This window comes from Furipterus horrens, unplaced genomic scaffold (genome assembly GCF_987537825.1).
Source record: "Furipterus horrens unplaced genomic scaffold, mFurHor1.1.pri manual_scaffold_11, whole genome shotgun sequence".
Taxonomy (NCBI): Eukaryota; Metazoa; Chordata; class Mammalia; order Chiroptera; family Furipteridae; genus Furipterus; species Furipterus horrens.
This window is the reverse complement of record NW_028327181.1, coordinates 90,637,612-90,660,340: the sequence shown is the minus strand read 5'-3', so window position 1 is coordinate 90,660,340 and position 22,729 is coordinate 90,637,612. Positions and strand designations below refer to the sequence as shown.

General features: G+C 46.8%; 1 protein-coding gene across 2 annotated transcripts; it reads right to left on the bottom strand.

Annotated features, from left to right (window-relative positions):
- Window positions 1-10,507: 10,507 nt before the first annotated feature.
- Window positions 10,508-21,454, bottom strand: LOC149998838 (proline-rich protein 11-like). 2 transcript variants are annotated; one of them, XM_090291070.1, is made up of 8 exons: window positions 21,307-21,454; window positions 20,952-21,022; window positions 18,498-18,752; window positions 17,400-17,498; window positions 16,911-17,023; window positions 13,635-13,694; window positions 13,450-13,546; window positions 10,508-11,532 (listed from the first exon to the last, which is right to left on the bottom strand). In XM_090291070.1, the coding sequence occupies exons 1-8, from the start codon at window positions 21,344-21,346 to the stop codon at window positions 11,470-11,472; spliced, it is 798 nt and encodes a 265-aa protein (XP_090147196.1). In that variant the 5' UTR covers window positions 21,347-21,454; the 3' UTR covers window positions 10,508-11,469. The 2 variants fall into 2 exon arrangements, with proteins under 2 accessions (XP_090147196.1, XP_090147197.1); XM_090291071.1 differs by lacking the exon at window positions 13,635-13,694.
- Window positions 21,455-22,729: the final 1,275 nt, after the last annotated feature.

The window sequence follows — 22,729 nt, the reverse complement described above, 5'->3', positions numbered from 1 at the left end:
AACTGTTCGTCCCCAAAGGGATCTGTTAGCTCAGACCAGGATGGCTGCTGGGGCCGAACAGTCTCTGGACCTGGAAGCATCGCCTCAGGGTGTTTCGGAGGAGCGGTGGTCTGCTGCAGGGGTGTCGGTGTCGGACGGTCAGCCTCCACAGTAGCCTCTGGCTGAACAGTTAGCTCCAGGTCCAAAGGCCGACCTGTCACTCTAAAATATGTATTTGGCTTGTAGTCTGAGCTGGAGACTTCTGCAGGCCTGTGGAAGGTTCTGCATTGTCTCCTGGGTAAAGGGGCCATTGGAGCAGAGCTGAGCTCTCTTGCTCCACCTCAGGAGGGTCTCTCATCTCAGGGGCGTCTGGCTCCTGAGCTCGGATCTCCTGTACACATGATGTTGGCGATGGTTCGGCCCATGACAGCCTTCTGTTCAGGCACTGGAGGCCCGGCCTCAGATGACACTGCTTGATGGGCCCTGATAAAGTGTTCGTCCCCAAAGGGATCTGTTAGCTCAGACCAGGATGGCTGCTGGGGCTGAACAGTCTCTGGACCTGGAAGCATCGCCTCAGGGTGTTTCGGAGGAGCGGTGGTCTGCTGCAGGGGTGTCGGTGTCGGACGGTCAGCCTCCACAGTAGCCTCTGGCTGAACAGTTAGCTCCAGGTCCAAAGGCCGACCTGTCACTCTAAAATATGTATTTGGCTTGTAGTCTGAGCTGGAGACTTCTGCAGGCCTGTGGAAGGTTCTGCATTGTCTCCTGGGTAAAGGGGCCATTGGAGCAGAGCTGAGCTCTCTTGCTCCACCTCAGGAGGGTCTCTCATCTCAGGGGCGTCTGGCTCCTGAGCTCGGATCTCCTGTACACATGATGTTGGCGATGGTTCGGCCCATGACAGCCTTCTGTTCAGGCACTGGAGGCCCGGCCTCAGATGACACTGCTTGATGGGCCCTGATAAACTGTTCGTCCCCAAAGGGATCTGTTAGCTCAGACCAGGATGGCTGCTGGGGCTGAACAGTCTCTGGACCTGGAAGCATCGCCTCAGGGTGTTTCGGAGGAGCGGTGGTCTGCTGCAGGGGTGTCGGTGTCGGACGGTCAGCCTCCACAGTAGCCTCTGGCTGAACAGTTAGCTCCAGGTCCAAAGGCCGACCTGTCACTCTAAAATATGTATTTGGCTTGTAGTCTGAGCTGGAGACTTCTGCAGGCCTGTGGAAGGTTCTGCATTGTCTCCTGGGTAAAGGGGCCATTGGAGCAGAGCTGAGCTCTCTTGCTCCACCTCAGGAGGGTCTCTCATCTCACGGGCGTCTGGCTCCTGAGCTCGGATCTCCTGTACACATGATGTTGGCGATGGTTCGGCCCATGACAGCCTTCTGTTCAGGCACTGGAGGCCCGGCCTCAGATGACACTGCTTGATGGGCCCTGATAAACTGTTCGTCCCCAAAGGGATCTGTTAGCTCAGACCAGGATGGCTGCTGGGGCTGAACAGTCTCTGGACCTGGAAGCATCGCCTCAGGGTGTTTCGGAGGAGCGGTGGTCTGCTGCAGGGGTGTCGGTGTCGGACGGTCAGCCTCCACAGTAGCCTCTGGCTGAACAGTTAGCTCCAGGTCCAAAGGCCGACCTGTCACTCTAAAATATGTATTTGGCTTGTAGTCTGAGCTGGAGACTTCTGCAGGCCTGTGGAAGGTTCTGCATTGTCTCCTGGGTAAAGGGGCCATTGGAGCAGAGCTGAGCTCTCTTGCTCCACCTCAGGAGGGTCTCTCATCTCACGGGCGTCTGGCTCCTGAGCTCGGATCTCCTGTAGAGATGATGTAGGCGATGGTCCGGCCCATGACAGCCTTCTGTTCAGGCACTGGAGGCCCGGCCTCAGATGACACTGCTTGATGGGCCCTGATAAACTGTTCGTCCCCAAAGGGATCTGTTAGCTCAGACCAGGATGGCTGCTGGGGCTGAACAGTCTCTGGACCTGGAAGCATCGCCTCAGGGTGTTTCGGAGGAGCGGTGGCCTGCTGCAGCGGTGTCGGTGTCGGACGTTCAGCCTCCACAGTAGCCTCTGACTGTATAGTTAGCTCAAGGCCCAAAGGCCGACCTGTCCCTGTCAAATACATATTTCGGTTGGGAGTCTGAGCTGGAGACTTCTGCAGGCCTGTGGAAGGTTCTGCATTGTCTCCTGGATAAAGAGGCCATTGGAGCAGAGCTGAGCTCTCTTGCTCCACCTCAGGAGGGTCTCTCATCTCAGGGGCGTCTGGCTCCTGAGCTCGGATCTCCTGTAGAGATGATGTAGGCGATGGTCCGGCCCATGACAGCCTTCTGTTCAGGCACTGGAGGCCCGGCCTCAGATGACACTGCTTGATGGGCCCTGATAAACTGTTCGTCCCCAAAGGGATCTGTTAGCTCAAACCAGGATGGTTGCTGGGGCTGAACAGTCTCTGGACCTGGAAGCATCGCCTCAGGGTGTTTCGGAGGAGCGGTGGCCTGCTGCAGCGGTGTCGGTGTCGGACGTTCAGCCTCCACAGTAGCCTCTGACTGTATAGTTAGCTGAAGGCCCAAAGGCCGACCTGTCCCTGTCAAATACATATTTCGGTTGGGAGTCTGAGCTGGAGACTTCTGCAGGCCTGTGGAAGGTTCTGCATTGTCTCCTGGGTAAAGGGGCCATTGGAGCAGAGCTGAGCTCTCTTGCTCCACCTCAGGAGGGTCTCTCATCTCACGGGCGTCTGGCTCCTGAGCTCGGATCTCCTGTACACATGATGTTGGCGATGGTTCGGCCCATGACAGCCTTCTGTTCAGGCACTGGAGGCCCGGCCTCAGATGACACTGCTTGATGGGCCCTGATAAACTGTTCGTCCCCAAAGGGATCTGTTAGCTCAGACCAGGATGGCTGCTGGGGCCGAACAGTCTCTGGACCTGGAAGCATCGCCTCAGGGTGTTTCGGAGGAGCGGTGGTCTGCTGCAGGGGTGTCGGTGTCGGACGGTCAGCCTCCACAGTAGCCTCTGGCTGAACAGTTAGCTCCAGGTCCAAAGGCCGACCTGTCACTCTAAAATATGTATTTGGCTTGTAGTCTGAGCTGGAGACTTCTGCAGGCCTGTGGAAGGTTCTGCATTGTCTCCTGGGTAAAGGGGCCATTGGAGCAGAGCTGAGCTCTCTTGCTCCACCTCAGGAGGGTCTCTCATCTCACGGGCGTCTGGCTCCTGAGCTCGGATCTCCTGTACACATGATGTTGGCGATGGTTCGGCCCATGACAGCCTTCTGTTCAGGCACTGGAGGCCCGGCCTCAGATGACACTGCTTGATGGGCCCTGATAAACTGTTCGTCCCCAAAGGGATCTGTTAGCTCAGACCAGGATGGCTGCTGGGGCTGAACAGTCTCTGGACCTGGAAGCATCGCCTCAGGGTGTTTCGGAGGAGCGGTGGTCTGCTGCAGGGGTGTCGGTGTCGGACGGTCAGCCTCCACAGTAGCCTCTGGCTGAACAGTTAGCTCCAGGTCCAAAGGCCGACCTGTCACTCTAAAATATGTATTTGGCTTGTAGTCTGAGCTGGAGACTTCTGCAGGCCTGTGGAAGGTTCTGCATTGTCTCCTGGGTAAAGGGGCCATTGGAGCAGAGCTGAGCTCTCTTGCTCCACCTCAGGAGGGTCTCTCATCTCAGGGGCGTCTGGCTCCTGAGCTCGGATCTCCTGTACACATGATGTTGGCGATGGTTCGGCCCATGACAGCCTTCTGTTCAGGCACTGGAGGCCCGGCCTCAGATGACACTGCTTGATGGGCCCTGATAAACTGTTCGTCCCCAAAGGGATCTGTTAGCTCAGACCAGGATGGCTGCTGGGGCTGAACAGTCTCTGGACCTGGAAGCATCGCCTCAGGGTGTTTCGGAGGAGCGGTGGTCTGCTGCAGGGGTGTCGGTGTCGGACGGTCAGCCTCCACAGTAGCCTCTGGCTGAACAGTTAGCTCCAGGTCCAAAGGCCGACCTGTCACTCTAAAATATGTATTTGGCTTGTAGTCTGAGCTGGAGACTTCTGCAGGCCTGTGGAAGGTTCTGCATTGTCTCCTGGGTAAAGGGGCCATTGGAGCAGAGCTGAGCTCTCTTGCTCCACCTCAGGAGGGTCTCTCATCTCAGGGGCGTCTGGCTCCTGAGCTCGGATCTCCTGTACACATGATGTTGGCGATGGTTCGGCCCATGACAGCCTTCTGTTCAGGCACTGGAGGCCCGGCCTCAGATGACACTGCTTGATGGGCCCTGATAAACTGTTCGTCCCCAAAGGGATCTGTTAGCTCAGACCAGGATGGCTGCTGGGGCTGAACAGTCTCTGGACCTGGAAGCATCGCCTCAGGGTGTTTCGGAGGAGCGGTGGTCTGCTGCAGGGGTGTCGGTGTCGGACGGTCAGCCTCCACAGTAGCCTCTGGCTGAACAGTTAGCTCCAGGTCCAAAGGCCGACCTGTCACTCTAAAATATGTATTTGGCTTGTAGTCTGAGCTGGAGACTTCTGCAGGCCTGTGGAAGGTTCTGCATTGTCTCCTGGGTAAAGGGGCCATTGGAGCAGAGCTGAGCTCTCTTGCTCCACCTCAGGAGGGTCTCTCATCTCACGGGCGTCTGGCTCCTGAGCTCGGATCTCCTGTAGAGATGATGTAGGCGATGGTCCGGCCCATGACAGCCTTCTGTTCAGGCACTGGAGGCCCGGCCTCAGATGACACTGCTTGATGGGCCCTGATAAACTGTTCGTCCCCAAAGGGATCTGTTAGCTCAGACCAGGATGGCTGCTGGGGCTGAACAGTCTCTGGACCTGGAAGCATCGCCTCAGGGTGTTTCGGAGGAGCGGTGGCCTGCTGCAGCGGTGTCGGTGTCGGACGGTCAGCCTCCACAGTAGCCTCTGACTGTATAGTTAGCTCAAGGCCCAAAGGCCGACCTGTCCCTGTCAAATACATATTTCGGTTGGGAGTCTGAGCTGGAGACTTCTGCAGGCCTGTGGAAGGTTCTGCATTGTCTCCTGGATAAAGAGGCCATTGGAGCAGAGCTGAGCTCTCTTGCTCCACCTCAGGAGGGTCTCTCATCTCAGGGGCGTCTGGCTCCTGAGCTCGGATCTCCTGTAGAGATGATGTAGGCGATGGTCCGGCCCATGACAGCCTTCTGTTCAGGCACTGGAGGCCCGGCCTCAGATGACACTGCTTGATGGGCCCTGATAAACTGTTCGTCCCCAAAGGGATCTGTTAGCTCAGACCAGGATGGTTGCTGGGGCTGAACAGTCTCTGGACCTGGAAGCATCGCCTCAGGGTGTTTCGGAGGAGCGGTGGCCTGCTGCAGCGGTGTCGGTGTCGGACGTTCAGCCTCCACAGTAGCCTCTGACTGTATAGTTAGCTGAAGGCCCAAAGGCCGACCTGTCCCTGTCAAATACATATTTCGGTTGGGAGTCTGAGCTGGAGACTTCTGCAGGCCTGTGGAAGGTTCTGCATTGTCTCCTGGGTAAAGGGGCCATTGGAGCAGAGCTGAGCTCTCTTGCTCCACCTCAGGAGGGTCTCTCATCTCAGGGGCGTCTGGCTCCTGAGCTCGGATCTCCTGTACACATGATGTTGGCGATGGTTCGGCCCATGACAGCCTTCTGTTCAGGCACTGGAGGCCCGGCCTCAGATGACACTGCTTGATGGGCCCTGATAAACTGTTCGTCCCCAAAGGGATCTGTTAGCTCAGACCAGGATGGCTGCTGGGGCTGAACAGTCTCTGGACCTGGAAGCAACGCCTCAGGGTGTTTCGGAGGAGCGGTGGCCTGCTGCAGGGGTGTCGGACGGTCAGCCTCCACAGTAGCTTCTAGCTTTACGGTGAGGTCCAGGTCCGAATGTTGGCCTCTTACCTCAGATGAGATTGGCTGCTGGGGCTGAAGAGTCTCTGGACGTGGAAGTGTAGCCTCAGGGTGTTTCGGAGGAGCGGTGGCCTGCTGCAGGGGTGTCGGACGGTTAGCCTCCACAGTAGCTTCTAGCTTTACGGTGAGGTCCAGGTCCGAATGTTGGCCTCTTACCTCAGATGAGATTGGCTGCTGGGGCTGAAGAGTCGACCGGTCACTGTCAAATACATATTTCGGTTGGGAGTCTGAGCTGGAGACTTCTGCAGGCCTGTGGAAGGTTCTGCATTGTCTCCTGGGTAAAGGGGCCATTGGAGCAGAGCTGAGCTCTCTTGCTCCACCTCAGGAGGGTCTCTCATCTCAGGGGCGTCTGGCTCCTGAGCTCGGATCTCCTGTACACATGATGTTGGCGATGGTTCGGCCCATGACAGCCTTCTGTTCAGGCACTGGAGGCCCGGCCTCAGATGACACTGCTTGATGGGCCCTGATAAACTGTTCGTCCCCAAAGGGATCTGTTAGCTCAGACCAGGATGGCTGCTGGGGCTGAACAGTCTCTGGACCTGGAAGCAACGCCTCAGGGTGTTTTGGAGGAGCGGTGGCCTGCTGCAGGGGTGTCGGACGGTCAGCCTTCACAGTAGCTTCTAGCTTTACGGTGAGGTCCAGGTCCGAATGTTGGCCTCTTACCTCAGATGAGATTGGCTGCTGGGGCTGAAGAGTCTCTGGACGTGGAAGTGTAGCCTCAGGGTGTTTCGGAGGAGCGGTGGCCTGCTGCAGGGGTTGTCGGACGGTCAGCCTCCAAGGTAGTCTCTGACTGTATAGTTAGCTCCAGGTCCAAAGGTCGACCGGTCACTGTCAAATACGTATTTGGCTTGGGAGGCTGAGCTGGACACTTCTGCCGGCCTGTGGAAGGTTCTGCATTGTCTCCTGGATAAAGAGGCCATTGGAGCAGAGCTGAGCTCTCTTGCTCCACTATAACTTCAGGAGGGTCTCTCGTCTCAGGGGCTTCTGGCTCCTGAGCTCGGATCTCCTGTAGAGATGACGTTGGTGATGGTTCGGCCAGCAGCCACAATAGCTGCAATTTAAAAATGATCCATGGGGCCCAGAGGTGCAGCCCGGACATGCTGACAGAGGTCCGGGAGGCATAATGAGCAACCCAGGAAAGCTGGTGCACAAGGAGTGACCCGGAGGAGCTGGGGCACAGTGAATGACCTGGGGGCCCAGGCCCCAGTGAGCGATCTGGAGTCGGGGGCGGGGTGGTCTGGGGCAACACAAAGAGACCCAGACAAATGAGGTGCAGGCACACGCACTGAGCAGGAGCCTACAATTGGCAGCGGTGTCACAGTTGGCAGCCATATCATGCACGTGCCCCTTAGCACAAAGCACCCCTCCCCCGCCTCAGGTTCCAACCTTCACTTAGGCAGTTATATTAGTCTGGGGTGAGAGTACTACAGGAGAGCGAGCCTTTTTCTCCAGAATCAGGGTCCTTTTCCCTGCAGAGGGGACAGCTCCCTCCTGACGGGCCTCCCCTTGCCCCTCACAGTGAGGCAGGATTGGGCTGCACACCTGGGTGACCACGGACTCCAGCAGCCAGGGGTGGTGGGACGCGGGCGGTAAAGAGGGTGGGAAGTTGCGGGGGCAGGCGTGCGTGCTGCATGCAGAGCTTCCCAAGGAAGCCACAGGGCCTGGCATCCCAGGAAATGCCCAGGTGCTGGTCAAGCTCCTGCAACCTGAACTCCCCCTTAAAGCTGAAATCTGAGTGACATTCGTCCTCCCTTTGGCTACACTGCTCTCAGAAAAGTAGCTGGCCTACAGAATAAACACCAGTGTGGGTGGCTGGGAAGGGGACACACTTTATAGCTCTAAAATGTTGTCACTTCCTGGAAATTCTCAGAATCCACGTCTGGTTCTTCACTTGCCACTCTGTTAGGTGGGGGCTACCACTGAGTCAGGGATGACTCCAAAATTTCTGCAGATGGGGTTTGACAGTGAGCAATGCACTCTGGGAAACAGGGTCTGAAACCCAGTAAACAATGCTTTACAATGGTTGGGGAAAGGTGCCCCTCCCACTTGGCTCAACACAGCCATTGATCTAGCAAAGTAAGGACGGCCCTTTCAGAGGTCTGCCCTGTGCGCACACGTGGAGAAGACACTCCGGTGTGAAAGCCGGCACATTAAGTCATTTTCTTCAGACACTGTAACTAGCACCCAGTTTGCTTCCCTCACAGCCCTTTTATATTCTATTTTACTTCACTCCTTGTTTACTGCCTGGCACAACCTCTGGCATATAAATCCAAGAGAGAAGGAGCAGCATCTTATTCCCAGTGTCTAGCACATAGTACTGGTTTCAAAGTGGAACCAATTCCAGAACTGGCCTCATATAGCAATGGCTCTCATGCTAGAATCAGGTTTCTGAAAATTTAGCATCAGTATGGAATCCCTTCCTCACATAATTCAAAGGAAGACAGGCTTCTTCAAGCCCAGGACACCAGAGCTTTTGTTCCTGTAGCCATCAGAGGTTCCAAATTCAAAATTCCACATAAGTATTCTCATCAGGCTCACACAAGGTAAATGCAAGAACTATTCTATTTCAACTACAAGTTAATTTTTCTTTAATTAGCAAATGCTTGATTTCACGGTGCTGACAGTACTTTACTAAATACCTATTCTAAATAGGATTTCTAGACCAGCCTTCTCAAGATATTGGCAAAGTATATCATAAAACCTATAGGCTGAAATAACTTTGAATTTTAACAAGAAAAATAAATAAAAGCCTTATTAAGCCAAGTACCTCTAGCTTAAGCAAAGCTAGATGATTTTGATTTTGTATTAACAAGTTGGCAGCCCTACAAAATCAGGCAACTTTTGTGCAGTCATCTTAATGCTAAAGACAGAAAATACACAACATTTTCAGCACATATGCTTTATTACTGCAAAAAAGGTAAAAAATGTAACAAATATTTTTAAAATTGTGTAGTGTGTGGAGAAGGGACTGTGACTGATCGAACACGTCAAAAGTGGTTTGCAAAGTTTCTTGGTACTGTTGACATTTGAGCCAAAGAATTCTTTCCTGTGGGGTTGTCTTATGCATTGAAAGAAGTTTAGCAGCACCCCCGGCCTCTACTCTATAGAAGTCAATAGCAGGAGGTAGTTCACATACTCAAATATCCAAGTCAACAAAATTACTGGTGAAAATTAAAAATGTGTCTTTTATTTTACAGAATAATCTAAACAGACTTTTTGACCAACCCAATAGTACTGAACAATGATATGGTTGAATCTTAAAAAATAAATGTTGATTGAAAGAAGACAGAAGAATATATAATGTATGGTTTTATTAATGTAGAGATCAGAAGCAAACAAAATAAACCATAGCATTTAGGGATGCATTCTTAGAGGGCAAAAGCAAGAACTATGTATTGTAACAAGTATATCAATAATTAGTTTAGAGGAAAGGTTATAATAGGGGAGGGAGACAGGGCTTCTAAAGACATTTATAATGCCTCTTTCTTGATGGTTAAATGGGTGTTTGCTTTATGCTTCATTAATTTATATATTTGTATTATATACCTTTCTGGATGTGCTATAGTTCTAGTGAAAACATTAAAAAAGAAAAAATCAAAGGTTTTTTATTATTGCTCTTTATCTAAAAAATAACCAAATACACCTTGGTAGTTTATGTTCTCTGGTTGTCATTTAGTCTCAGGATAAACAATGGGAGCATATGATCGGCAACAATTTAATGAAGCCATAGCATTTACAGGATTCTCAAATAGGTACTATATAAAATATGTCATAAAAATTATTAAGTGATCCAAGGTAGAATACATTTTAATATTGGCACAATGGCAATAGCAGCTTTACAAATATTTATCTATAGTATTTCTATAACATTTTAATGAACCTTTATTCCACAAGAATGATCAAATCATTTAAATTAAATTGATATAATACACAGTGGTTTACTAACATTAGAAACACTATGAATGCCTCATAAAATAGTTTGTACAAATATTCAACTGCTTTATTCTCGGTAATCATTCTTTTTATTCACATGTAATATAAATGCAGCTAGCAGGTTTTAAAAAACTTACTGGAAACACATATGTTTCTTAACTTTATTATCTGTTGAATTTTTATCTATAAGTGTGTTGTAAACATAAATGTGGGTGTCATAAAAACAAAAGTGTCCCCAGGTCTGCTTCCCAGTCTGGTAAATTTTATAACACTATTTGGCATCTCAAAGCAACATTCATCTGGGAAATTGCTAAAATAACTTTTTAGCCTCAGCTAACCAGAGATATTTCATGGATATCATGTATGTAGCTGCTTCCTCGCAGGCTAAAAAGTGCAGTGAATATGTGAAATCCCTTGGTGACTACCCATGAAAAACTGTTGGCCTTATTCCCGGAACTGCAGTGGGGGTTACAGCATTAAAACTGGTCCGGCCCATCCAGGCACATTCACGCTAACGAGCGCTCCCCTCCCTCCAAGGCACTGAGAGCATCGGTGTTGGGCCTGGTTGAAGCTACAATGATGCCCATTGCTAAGCAGGTGAGTCTGACATGCTGAGGGCCCCCAGAAATACTTGGCACTTTGCAGGGGACTGACCAACAGGGTCGCCAAAGAAAATGTAGAATTTCCAGTCAGATTTGAATTTCAGGAAACAATGCATTTTGTTACATGTCCCATGTAATATTTGGGACACAATTATACAAAAAAAAAGTTTATTCATTGTTTAATGGAACATATTATATTTAAAATTCATTGTTATTTATCTAAATTTCAAACTTGATTGGGGGTTACATTTTTGTGTTTACTAAATCTGGCAACCCTGGACTGGCAGGAAAGAAAACAAATACAGTTCGGTATGCATTACTACTGTTATTGAAACAACAGGGTATTGAGGACAGGGTGTCAGGCCTTATAGTGAACCTTCTATAGGACTTGAAGAATCCTTCACGGGGTACTGTGGAAAATACAAGGTTCGTGTTGAGTCTTCATGAAATTTATATTTAGCTGTATGAATGTGGACAGCAGACATCAAAATAACAAATATCTCAGAATTCAGTGAGTCAGATATCACCACCTACCTAATATACTAGAAGTTACACATTCTAATTTTTAAGGTCACATTAGATTTTTTGCTTCCAAATCTCCTGGAAAATAGTTGGGTTTGGATGGAGGATGGTCTCACCTCTTAACTGTTTATAATGAACAGAAATCAAATCCAGCAGGTCTTTTTAATTGATCAAGTTCATAGTACTTAATGAATGCATGAGCTTTACAGGCTTTACAGGGTAAAAATACCCAAGATGAATGAGAACTAGCTTATTATCTTAAGGTTATAACTACACCTACAGAATACAAACTAGAATTATAGTTAAATTTGAACAACCTCTCTACCCTCAATTGAGTAGTTCCAGGATAAACACTGCTTTGGAGATTGTATTTTCCATTCTGTTCTCTTCCTGATCATGCAAACTAGAAAATATCCAAACACCCACTTTATACCACAGTATACATGGGCTCCATACATACTGTAATTCTTTAAATGGAATTATATATTAGAATAATTACACGTACTACATTTCTTAAAAAGGAGTGAGGTGGTTTTATCAGCATAGTTTACGGATGATAACAGGGAGTCGGACAGCGTAGGCATCAGTTTTATTCATCAAAGCTGCTTGTAGAAAGTGGCAGAATTTGAGTTGGGCTTCTAGGGTGAGCCAGCTATGAAGAAAAAAGAGGGGTCTCAGTTATAATGTGGACTATGTTCCTGTAGCCTGCACAGCTCTCCTTCCTCCTCACTAACAGAACCCAGGCTTTGTGCAAGGAGCAATGCATCCAGATTCCAAAAACCAATTTTCCCAGTTTTCCTGATATAATCAGGAGTTCCTGGGTAGCAACTGTTTAAAGAGATGAGGGACAGCTTAGCAAGTGCACCCTCCTATCCTTTGACCTTCTTATCTTGCTTAGAACGTAGATATGAGGGTTCAGGAAGCAAAGCCATTCTGCACCCTCATCAAAGCCACACATTAAAGATGACATGGTGAGGCTGCTGTACCACTTACAGACTGCCTACTCTCCACGGAATATGTAGGTAAGAAAAATAAGCCCCTGGTGGCTGAGACACTGTAGTCAGATTTCTGTTACCTGCAGCCAAATGAAAGACCTAACTAAAGCAGTTGCTTCAGAGTTAAAGGAGAAAGGACGCCTAAGGGCTGGGTAGGAAAAGTCATTCGATGCCCAACAAGTTTTTACTTGTCACCCTCCTAGTGAGTGACTTTTGAAGAGCACACATAGGGTATAGGTCCTATCTGTGATTATTGATGTTGTTGCTCAATACGTGGGGATATTATTTATTACATTTTTATTTGTTTCTACATTACGCAGCCCACTATAGTAGTTATGGGCTGGCACTGGGACAAAAAGGATCCCAGAGCTGAACAAGGAAAAGAAGGGGCTTAGTCCTTCAGTGAGGCCACTGGCTTCTGCCCCCGCCCTCCACAATCTGTGGTGTCACCGACGAAGGTGATCTGGGGGTAGATTCCTACTGGATGCTCCAAAGGGAGGAAAGAGGAAGCTGGCCACACCTCCGAAGAACAATGCATAGCGCCCAGGACAACCACGTTGAATTGGCAAGAGAGAGACCAAGGTGTCCTGCCAAAGGCACTCATTCTTAATGAGGAAATGAAGGGAGGACAGTGTTGGGATGGGACGATGCCAGCAGTGGAGTTCTGTGGTGTGTCCCTACTGCCAGAGGGACACACAAATGTCAGCCTCATAGCCAAGAAGGCCAGCAGCCCCGTGCTCCCGCACTCTAGCAGGGGTGGCAGGAGGCAGGCTGCTCCTTACAGATCTGATGGCCCTGGGGATGACAGAGACAAACAGGACTTGGAACAACATCACACAAGGCGAGCGGCTGTACGGGACTTTGGTGCGTGGGCATACACGTAGGTGACAGAGAAAAGAGCTGACGAGACCCAGCTGTATCTCCGTCCCTGTCTGTCAGGCTCTCTCCCTCTCTGTTGCAGCCATACTGGCCACGTTTCAGTTCCTCTGATCGGCCAGCATTAATCCCTCTTTCTTCCACGACATCCATGGGGGACCCACCCCCACACCCCATGGGCACCTCCACAGTTAAGGACTATTCATCTATCAAGTCTCACCGCCTCACTTTCTAAGGGAACCCTTCCTAAATCAACCTGGCTGGACCAAGTTCCCCTATGGGATCCTTTCCTTCACAGCACTCAATTCAGTGCAAAATCGTACGTACATGAGATCATCTGATTAACATCTCTCTTCCCCACTAGACCGAAAGCTCCAAAACAGTAGATCTGTGTCTGTCCTGCTTGCCACCATATCCCCACTACTGTGGCGCAGAGCCTGGCATAGAGGAAGTGCTTAATCTTTACACTTAATAAGGGAATTTTACAAACCAGACAGTCATTGCTAAAGTGAAGATGAGAATCCTCACTATCTCACAGACTTCGGAGGTCTAAATATTTGAGTACGTTGTAAAGCATAAAGTGCCATTAAAAAATTATTATTATTATTAAGAAAGCTGCTGAGATTATGATTCTAAATAAATGATTTTGAAGAAAAGGAACCAAAAACATTCTTTTTTTCCTTTTTTTAAAGGCTTACCTGAAACTTTTTCCTCAACGCCCTTGTCATTACTGGGGTCAGTCCAGTTCCTGTTTCCACATTTTCTTTATTGGTAAGTGGGGTCCCACCTGGGCTCCTGCAAAGGTAATGAAAATATCAGAAACTGTGTTTTATACCAATTACCAAGTGGATTTAGAAAGCATAAAGATAAGAGAGCGTATTACCTTTCTACATCGACTTTTCTAAGTAGTTTCCGCAGCTCTATCTGACTTTTACCAGGAGTACTGATAAAATAAAGGCATCAAAGTTAGCACTTGCTAGATTTTATCATTTTTCCCAAAGCAAAGCAGTCATTTTTATAGGCAACACCCTAAAAAGTAGTTCTATTTGGTACGTTAACAAATAGCAGCAGAGAGGACTTCCAGCCAAGACGGAGGCATAAATGTACACACTGTGTCTCCTCACAACTAAGAAGAAATTTACAACCACTTTAAAACTAAAAAAAAAAAAAACAAACAGAAAATTGACACTACAGAGAAATTCAGCAAAGAAACAAAGAAGAAAAACCAGCCAGGAAGGTAGGAGGGGCAGAGCCGGGACAGAGAGAAAGAGAAGCGGAGCAGCGGCTGCGGGGGCACCTAGCAGTAGCCATGGTGAAAACACAGTCTGTTTAAACGCAAGAAGCAATCCCAGCCCCAAACCAGACCACGCAGCTTGCGGTTCCAGCACTGGGAAATATAAAGCCTCATTGCTTCTGACTGTGAAAGCAAGTGGGGGCTGGAGTGGAGGAAGAAGCTACTAGTCTCAAAAAGGAGGCAGCTTGCTTAGTACCGTTAGGGATAATGAAGCCAGTGATTCTCAAACCAGAAGGAGATAATTAACAGATGAATCGTGGAAAGGGGGCGAGGAAATGACATCCCCCAGCTCCTCACACATATCTCTGGGATCAAAAGGAGGAAGACTGTCCTCATCAAACACAGAGAAATGGGAAGATGTAGCCAGATAACTTTGCAAATAAGTTGGAGATAGACCTATAACTAGATTAATCACACCCTGAATTAAGTAGTTAATTGTGTTCGATTGTGAACCTAGATTAACCAATAATGGAGAAATGGGGAAGAAGGAGAGGGGAGGGTGAGCCAATCATGTTAGGGAGGGGGAGCTAATCGCATTAGTATAAAACCAGTTTTCTTTGTCTACTTCACGCACACATGCTCCTGGCTGGTGGTGTCCCCGACTCTGCAGACTCATGAATAAACGCCTCGCTTTGCTGCTCAAGTTCTGTGTCCCGGTGTTTTATTGTGAGCATTTCTCACAGTATGGGAAGGGGGAGAAGTGCCTGGAAAAGCAGCAGTGACCAACACTTTTCCCTCTCAGACCCCTACCCCAGATACAGTGCCAAAACACAGTGAAACAGATGCCAGCGCTAACAAATACCTAAGGCTCCGCCCTCTATAATGTAAGAAGTGTGACAGCCCCACCCAAATCACAGAGGCAATCACAGAAAACTGTCATGATGAGAAGACAGAGAAGTATGGCCCAGAGTGGGGGCAGATTAAGGTCCCAGTGACACAACTAAGCAACAAGCAGATAGCACGCCTAATGGATGAGGAGATGGAGAGCTTAACAGATGCACAGTTTAAGGCATTGGTGGTAAAGATGCTCACAGACTTGACAGCAAAGGTTAAACAAGAGGGGAAAGAATGAAGGCTATCCTGGCTGAAATGGAGGAAAATCCATACGAGACAAGTGGTGAAGGAAAGGAAACCAGGGTTCAAATCAACAAATTGGAACATAAGAAAGAAACAGTCAACCAGTACAGAAGGAGGACATGAGAATTTTAAAAAATGAGAGGAGGCTTAGAAATCTCTGGGACAGCTATAAACGTGCCAACATCTGAATAATAGGGTTGCCAGAAGATGAAGAGGGAGAGCAAGAAATTGAAAAATTATGTGAAAAAATAATGAAGGAAAACCTCCTTAATTTGGGGAAGGAAATGGACATATGGGTCCAGGAAGCACAGAGAGTCCCAAACAAACTAGACCCAGGAAGGACCACACCAAGACACATCATAGTCAAAATGCCAAAGGTTAACGATAAAGTAAGAATCCTAAAAGCAGCAAGAGAGAAGAGGAAAATTACCTACAAAGGGGTACCTATAAGACTTTCAGATGATTTCTCAAAAGAAACTTTGCAGGCAAGAAGGGACTTGCAAGAAGTATTCAAAGTGATGAAAAGCAAGGACCTCCAACCAAGACTATTCTATCCAGCAAAGCTATCATTTAGAATGGAAAGGCAGAGAAAGTGCTTCCCAGACAAGGTAAAGCTGAAGGAGTTCACCATCACCAAGCAATTATTATATGAAATGTTAAAGGGACTTATTTAAGAAAAAGAAGATCAAAACTATGAACAGTAAAATGAAAACAGTATCACAACTATCAACAACAGAAGCCAGGGAACTGAAACAAAGGAAACCAAGCACAGGCAGAGCAGGAACAGGATCATAGGTATGGGGAGCATGTGGGGGGAGCTCAGCTGGGAGGGGAAAGGAGGAGTGTGGGGGAATGGTGCAGGGATTAAGAAGCATAGTAGGAGGGTGTGGAATGGACAGGGGGATGTTGAGAAGAGATTTATGCATGACCCATGGACATGGATTAAGTGGGGGGAACTGCTGGAGGGAGGTGGGGAGCTACGTGGAGGGGAGCAAAGGGAAAAGAAATTGGGACAACTGTAACAGCATAATCAATAAAACATACAAAAAATAGCAGTAGATGCTAATAAGAGCATAAGATGATTAATAATTCTTATATGAAATACCTTTTAACTTAGCAATTACATGGGCAAAAATCCATCTTAGAGAAAAACTCAGCTATGCACATAGATGATAGACAAGAATGTTCATTGAAGAGTTACAGAAACAAAAAATCATAAACAACGTAAATGTCTCAAAATAGGATTTTATTTATGAAATTTACATATAATAAACTATGTATTAAAGAAGTAAAAATGATTCTTTAAACTAATTTTTAATAAGCTGGGGGAAAGCTCATGACACATTGAATGGGAAAAGTCATAACTACCTACAATATGATTAGGCACAGGTATGGACACATATATAACAATATTGCCTTGATTCTAAGATAGACTAGTTTTCATATTTTATTATTTCTGAAATTGAGCTGTTTTAAATTTTATTTTGAGGTATAAGTTACTAAAATTCTTGATAGTATTTTACCCCTGGAAGACTGTTATTAAATTATGTTGTAGCTCATAATAAACAATAATTATATGCCTAGAAAACTATTACAACGATAAATAATGGTATGTTAACAGTGGCAATCTTCAATGATATATTTATTTGGATGATTTTTTTCTTCTTTGAACTTTTTTATAGATACCATTTTTTCTATACTACACATATATAATTCTTAAAATGAGAAAAAAGCAAAAAAATCATTCTTTTAAGTACTGCCAGAGCATGACATGGTGTAATTCCTTACATTAAGACATTTGTCACTCGAGTCGATAACACTTTGGAGTTGGGCTTCAGGGTGACACGCTGCAGGTCAGAGACTGTAACTAGTGGATTCCGTGCCTTTGGTGTTGCAACAAGCTTTAATCACAAAATGAGACATTATTAAAAACACATAAAAAATATTCAAAATGTAAACATGCTGAAACAGTGCATATTTGAGTGCTAAGCATGTGTAAAGATATACCCATTCCTCCACTCAAATTTTTATTTCAAAGCTACAAAGTACCTGTACGTCTCTACTTCTTCATTCAGACTAATGGTTGGTACATGAAACGGCCTAATTAAGTAATTTTGGAACCTACATATTTTGTCGCAGAGATCCACAACTACTTAAATAAGACATCAACCACTTACCTTGGAAGAGCTTCTGTACATAAGGCTTATATTTTATTTCCATAAAGGGATAACCAAGCTAATAACTGAAAGACTATGTGTATGGTCAATGATATCATACCTTCTTCCTTTCATCAAAACTCTGTGTTTTCTTTAATTTCACAGTCTGTAGATCTTTAACTGTTATCTGCATAGGTCCATCTTTTTTTAATGGTCCAGCCTTAAAACACATGGAGAGATTAGAATTCAATTTGGAACCATGACACCTAGTCAAATGCAAATGCAAATATAGTTTTTAAGGACCTAGAGTTAAAAGTTAACTCTTATTTACCCTAGGAACCTATCAAATTTTTTTCACTCAAACAAGAATGATACTGTTTTCACTACCCAGAGATACGAAGGCTATTGTAAGTATTCTTCAAAAGGTACAGCTTTGATAGTAAGACGGGCTAGTTCCCTGCTACCAGGCATCTTCCTCAGTGGTCATTATACACTAGGACAGGAGTTGAGGTAGTTCTTTGAATCGAAGTGAAGTTTACCTGAACTACATAAAAAGATGATTCAGTTCCCATAAGCAAAAACACATAGTCAAAGAGGTATACATTAGGGTAAATGTAGCCATAAGCTTGCTCTGGCTTTAAATCAGCGATTATAAATGAAATGTATCTACGGTGGAAATTCAGATTTTAAAACAGGGCCATGCCTATTTTAGCGATTCACAAATATTCCAGTCCCCTTGGAAAATAAGAAAATCTAAAGGAGACTGGGTCTCCAACCTAATAGAATTGTACTTTAGGACCCTCCGACTCTTTTTGTTCTAAGTTCATTCACTAAGCCATCCTCTGTTCTTAATTTGGTTTCCCAGGGAGCTTTTCCTTTCGGTTAAAAGATATGCTCACAGTTTTCAAGGGAAACAAAATGGTTTAGTTGAAGAAAAAAAAAAAAAAACAGATATGCTGAGAAACCAACAGAAATCTTCCACTCCAACAAGTTTCATTTGTGTATTCTTACAAAAAAAAAATCACTTTCACTTCTATATACAACTTTTGTGAGTTCCCAGTGGACTGTTTTTCTAAACACAATAATTGACATAATTAAGATATGGAATAGAAAAAAATATAGCTTTCCTGTCCAAGTCCTTAGCCCAGTTTAAAGGGACACGTGTCTTTACTGCTCCATTACACACTGACCAATACACCCTTTTACTAGGTGGTTTTACCTGAAGTACTTTAGTGAGATTGGATTTTCTGAGCAGCAACGGCGCTGTGGGTGGTGGAGGTGGAGGCGGAGGCAGAGGCGGCGGCGGCGGGGGAGCAGGAGGAGGAGGAAGAGAGCCCGCCGGCTGTAGCAGTGCGGCAGGAACAACGGCCCGGGATTCTCCAGGGGGCGTCAGCGCACAGGCAGGCACATTTGTAAGTTTACCGCTCCTGTAACACGTTTGACCGCAGCCTGGACAAGAATTTTCTGAGATGATCTGAAAGAAGACATTACATTTAGCAAAGGAATACCAGATTAATTTGCTTCTTGTAGCTGAGAATCATTAAAATAGTAGCTCCTATACTGAACACCTTCTCAGTATACCCTGTGCTTCATAATATTTTCTCATTTATCACATGCTTGTTTGTTCATTCATTCGTTCATACCATGGGTCAGTGTGAGCCCTGCCTGCCACCTCATGGAGCTGACAGTCGGGTGAGGAACACAGACACTAAACGCACACAAATAGAGTCAAAGCCAAACAAAATAATAACTCAGTAGGAGTGATGAAGTGTGCTGAGAGCACGGAGAGTGAGAAGACCGGGGAGTAACCGTTAGCCACAGTCTCGAGAACAAATTCAGATTTACCAAATGAAGGCAGATACGGACTGGTGAAAGGAGGTTCCCAGCAGAGGGAAAAACACTTAGCAGCCAAGAATACAGTATATTTAAGGAATTGATAAAAAGGCCAAGGGCTGTAACATGACTCTATGAACTGAATTTTGTATGTCCCCCACCCCAATCATGTGTTGAAGTTTCAACCCCCAGTACCTCAGAATGTATTTGGAGATAGCGTTCTTTAAAGAGGTGATTAAGTCAAAATAAGGCTGCCAGGGTGGGCTCTCATCCAATTTGACTGGTGTCTTTATTAAAAAGGAAGTTAGACTATACAGCAAACACCAGGGAAGGTGAAAACACCATGTGAGGACAGTGTAAGAACGCAAACAATAGTCAGAGGCCTCAGGAAAAAAAACAACTACCAACCAACCTTGATTTCAGACTTCTAGCCCCCAGAACTGTGAGAAAACAAATTTCTGCTATACAGGCCACTCAGTCTTTGCTACTTTGTTATGGCAACCCGAGCAAACGAATACAATGACCCCGTGAAGGAGAATGGTGTATTAGTTTCCTGTGGCTGCTGTAACAAATTATCACAAACTTGGTGGCTTAACATAATCAGACTTCATTTTCTCACAGTCCTGGAGCCTAGAAGTCCAAGATCAAGGTGTCAGCAGGGCTGTGCTCCCTCCCAAGGCTCTTGGGAAGAATCTGTCCCTTGCCTCTTCCAGCTACTGGTAACTACCAGCACTCCTGGGCTGAGGCCGTATCCCTCTGATCTCTGCCTCTGTGGTCCCGCTGCTCCTCCTTTTCCACGTGTTCTGCTCTGTGTGTTTCTTTTATAAGGACATTTACCATTGGACTGAGGGTCTACCCAGGTAATACAGAATGACCTCCTCAACTCAAAATCCTTAATGTTATCTGCAGAGACCCTTTTTTTCCCAAATAGGGTAGTATTTACAGGATCCAGGGATTAGGGCTTGGATATTTCTTTTTGGGGGCCACCATTCAGCCCATTACAGATGGCATCATTCCCGTTTCATAGATGATGAAACTGAGGCCTAGAGGTGTGAGGTGATTTGTCTTCTCCCCTTTGGCTAGTTCATCCTGAGGTACACATTCTGGGGAAAGGAATATAACCCCAGAAACTTCTCTCCAAACCAATGAGTGTAAAGTTTATTCTTTGAGTTTTGGTTGTTGAGAATAGAGGCCTTACTTAGGAGAGTCTGGAGAGGGTAGATAGTTACAGGGCTTTCTCCTGCCTCTATCAGTCAAGGACGGCAGAGAGGGGGCATGTAACGTGGGCGGTCGGCCCCACGGCTGATGGAAGAGCTGAGAAGCACACCGGGGACGGTGAGGCAGCCCGGAAATCAGCAACGGCAGAAAGCCATGAGCGCCCTGACGCTGGGGGCACACAGCAAAGAGCAGCAGAGCCAGCTCTCCAGAGCTAGGTTAACCCAGAGAACCAAGGATGCGGTGGACTCCCCGTGTGGGAGCCGGAATCTGAGAGACAACTACGACCACTGCTGGAGAAATTACCCAACACAGAGAATGAAAGGGAAAAACACCCCGTCTTCCCCCTCTGTCCAGTCTCCCATCAGTGTCTACCGTTAGTCCAGCACCACGGAACCAGGGGACACGGAGCGTGGGAAATACGGCCCCCAGCGGTCAGCATCCCTGCAGTGCGTGGCAGAGCCTCCAAGTTTTCAGGGACGGGTCTGAGGGCAAACAGGTCCAGGACTAGCGCTCTCCTGTAGCCATTCCTTCTTCCAGTGAAAGCACCTGGGGACGCCTGTGGGAGACACCCCCCTCCCTCCTTACCTGATCCCAGACTTGTCTTTTATCCGGCGGTACTGACCTTCAGTGCTTCCTGGAGCTTGCACAGTTCACTTTCCAAAATGCAAAACCGTTGTTGCAGACTCTGAAGTTCTGGTCGGCAGAAACGGGAAGGAATGATGGTGTCTTTCAATACGTCTAAATTCTAAAATTCAAAAATACTCAAGCTTGACTCTCATGAGCAACAAGATAAGGACAAGGCAAGAGGACAGGAAAGTAGTTCGATGTATGTTTTATAAAAACGAAGGCAGGCATGACGCCACAATTTCATCATATCTGGGCTTAGCCTGAGTGCCATGCTGACCTGAGTGGACACGCATAGCAAGTGTGTAGAAAAACCAACCGTATTGCTGAAAACAGGTACGTCGAACCCATACCTGGGCTATGCAGTTCTGGCACCAGCTGTACATAGACCATCCTCTACTTGTCCAAAGTTTTATTGCATCTTTGATACTGGGAAATTTGAAGTTCCAGGATGAGCTTAACCAGCTTCTGCTAAGGGGTATATTTGTTGAAGAAATAACCACTCTGTAGGAAAAACAAAACCAAATAGATTTTTAAAAACTCCTGAGTTGGAACAATAGCCTTTAATTAAACAACAAGCTAGTTTTATAGTATAAGTCAGAAACAGAGGATACCTAATACCCAATTCTTCAGTAAATCCTAGAATTCTAGAAACTGCTTATGCAACAAATATTTGTTGAGTAAATAAACAGCAATAAATAAAATAGTAAATAGGCATCAGGGATTCAGTAATGAACAAAATAGGCAAAAGCGCTACCCTCATGGAGTTTACGCTCTCATGGAAGAAAGGTAAAAATAAACAAACAAATAAGTAGCACATATGGGTTGTTAGTGAATAAATACTAATAAGAAAAAGATAAAGCAAGAGAGGGGAGATGTGACCCTGGCTGGTGTGGCTCAGTGGATTGAGTGACGGCCTGGTTCGATTCCCAGTAAGGGCGCATGCCTGGGTTGCAGGCCAGGTCCCCGTTTGGGGGCGCGAGAGAGGCAACCACATCACATGATGTTCCTCTCCCTCTCTCTCGCCCTTCCCCTCTCTCTAAAATAAATAAAATCTTCTTTAAAAATCAGGGGTGGGGGGTGGGGAGGATGTGAAATGTTGGATGGAGGTGAGATTTCAGATAGCAGAGCCAGGGAAAGTCTGACTGAGAAGGGGACTTTTGAGAAGAAAACACCTAAAGGAAGTACAGAAGCTAGCACGGCACAAATCTGGGAGAAGAGCGTTCAGGCAGGGGCAACAGCAAGTGCAAAGGCCCTGAGACGGCAGCCGGAGCTGTTCTGAGGAACAGCAGGGAGGCCTGGATGACTTGAGTGGAGAAACGGAAGGGAAGAGATTAAGAAATAATGTCAGTCACATCATAAAACACATACAAAGGACTTTAATTTTTACTCTGAGAGAGGAAGACACTGAAGAGCCTTATGGAGAGAAGCCGCATGACATGAGTTTGACAGGCTCACTGCGGAGGGGCAAGGGCAGAGGCAGGAGACCAGTGAGGGGGCCTTCTCAACATTCAGGAGAGAGGAGAGGATGGTATCATGATTACTGCTTTGTTCAGGGTCTGTTTGTCATAATGTTCTTCTGTAAAGACAGCTATCACAACAGTGTGTATAAAACACGTCATTGTGACACCTAGTACTCTTTCAACAACACATTTAAGCCCTGAGTCCCAGTCAATAACTGACCAAACTTCACCAAAACTAAGACGTGAATTCTACTATTATTCCTCTCTTTCATCACTTCATTACCGTATTTATATAATTAAACTGACTAGGAAA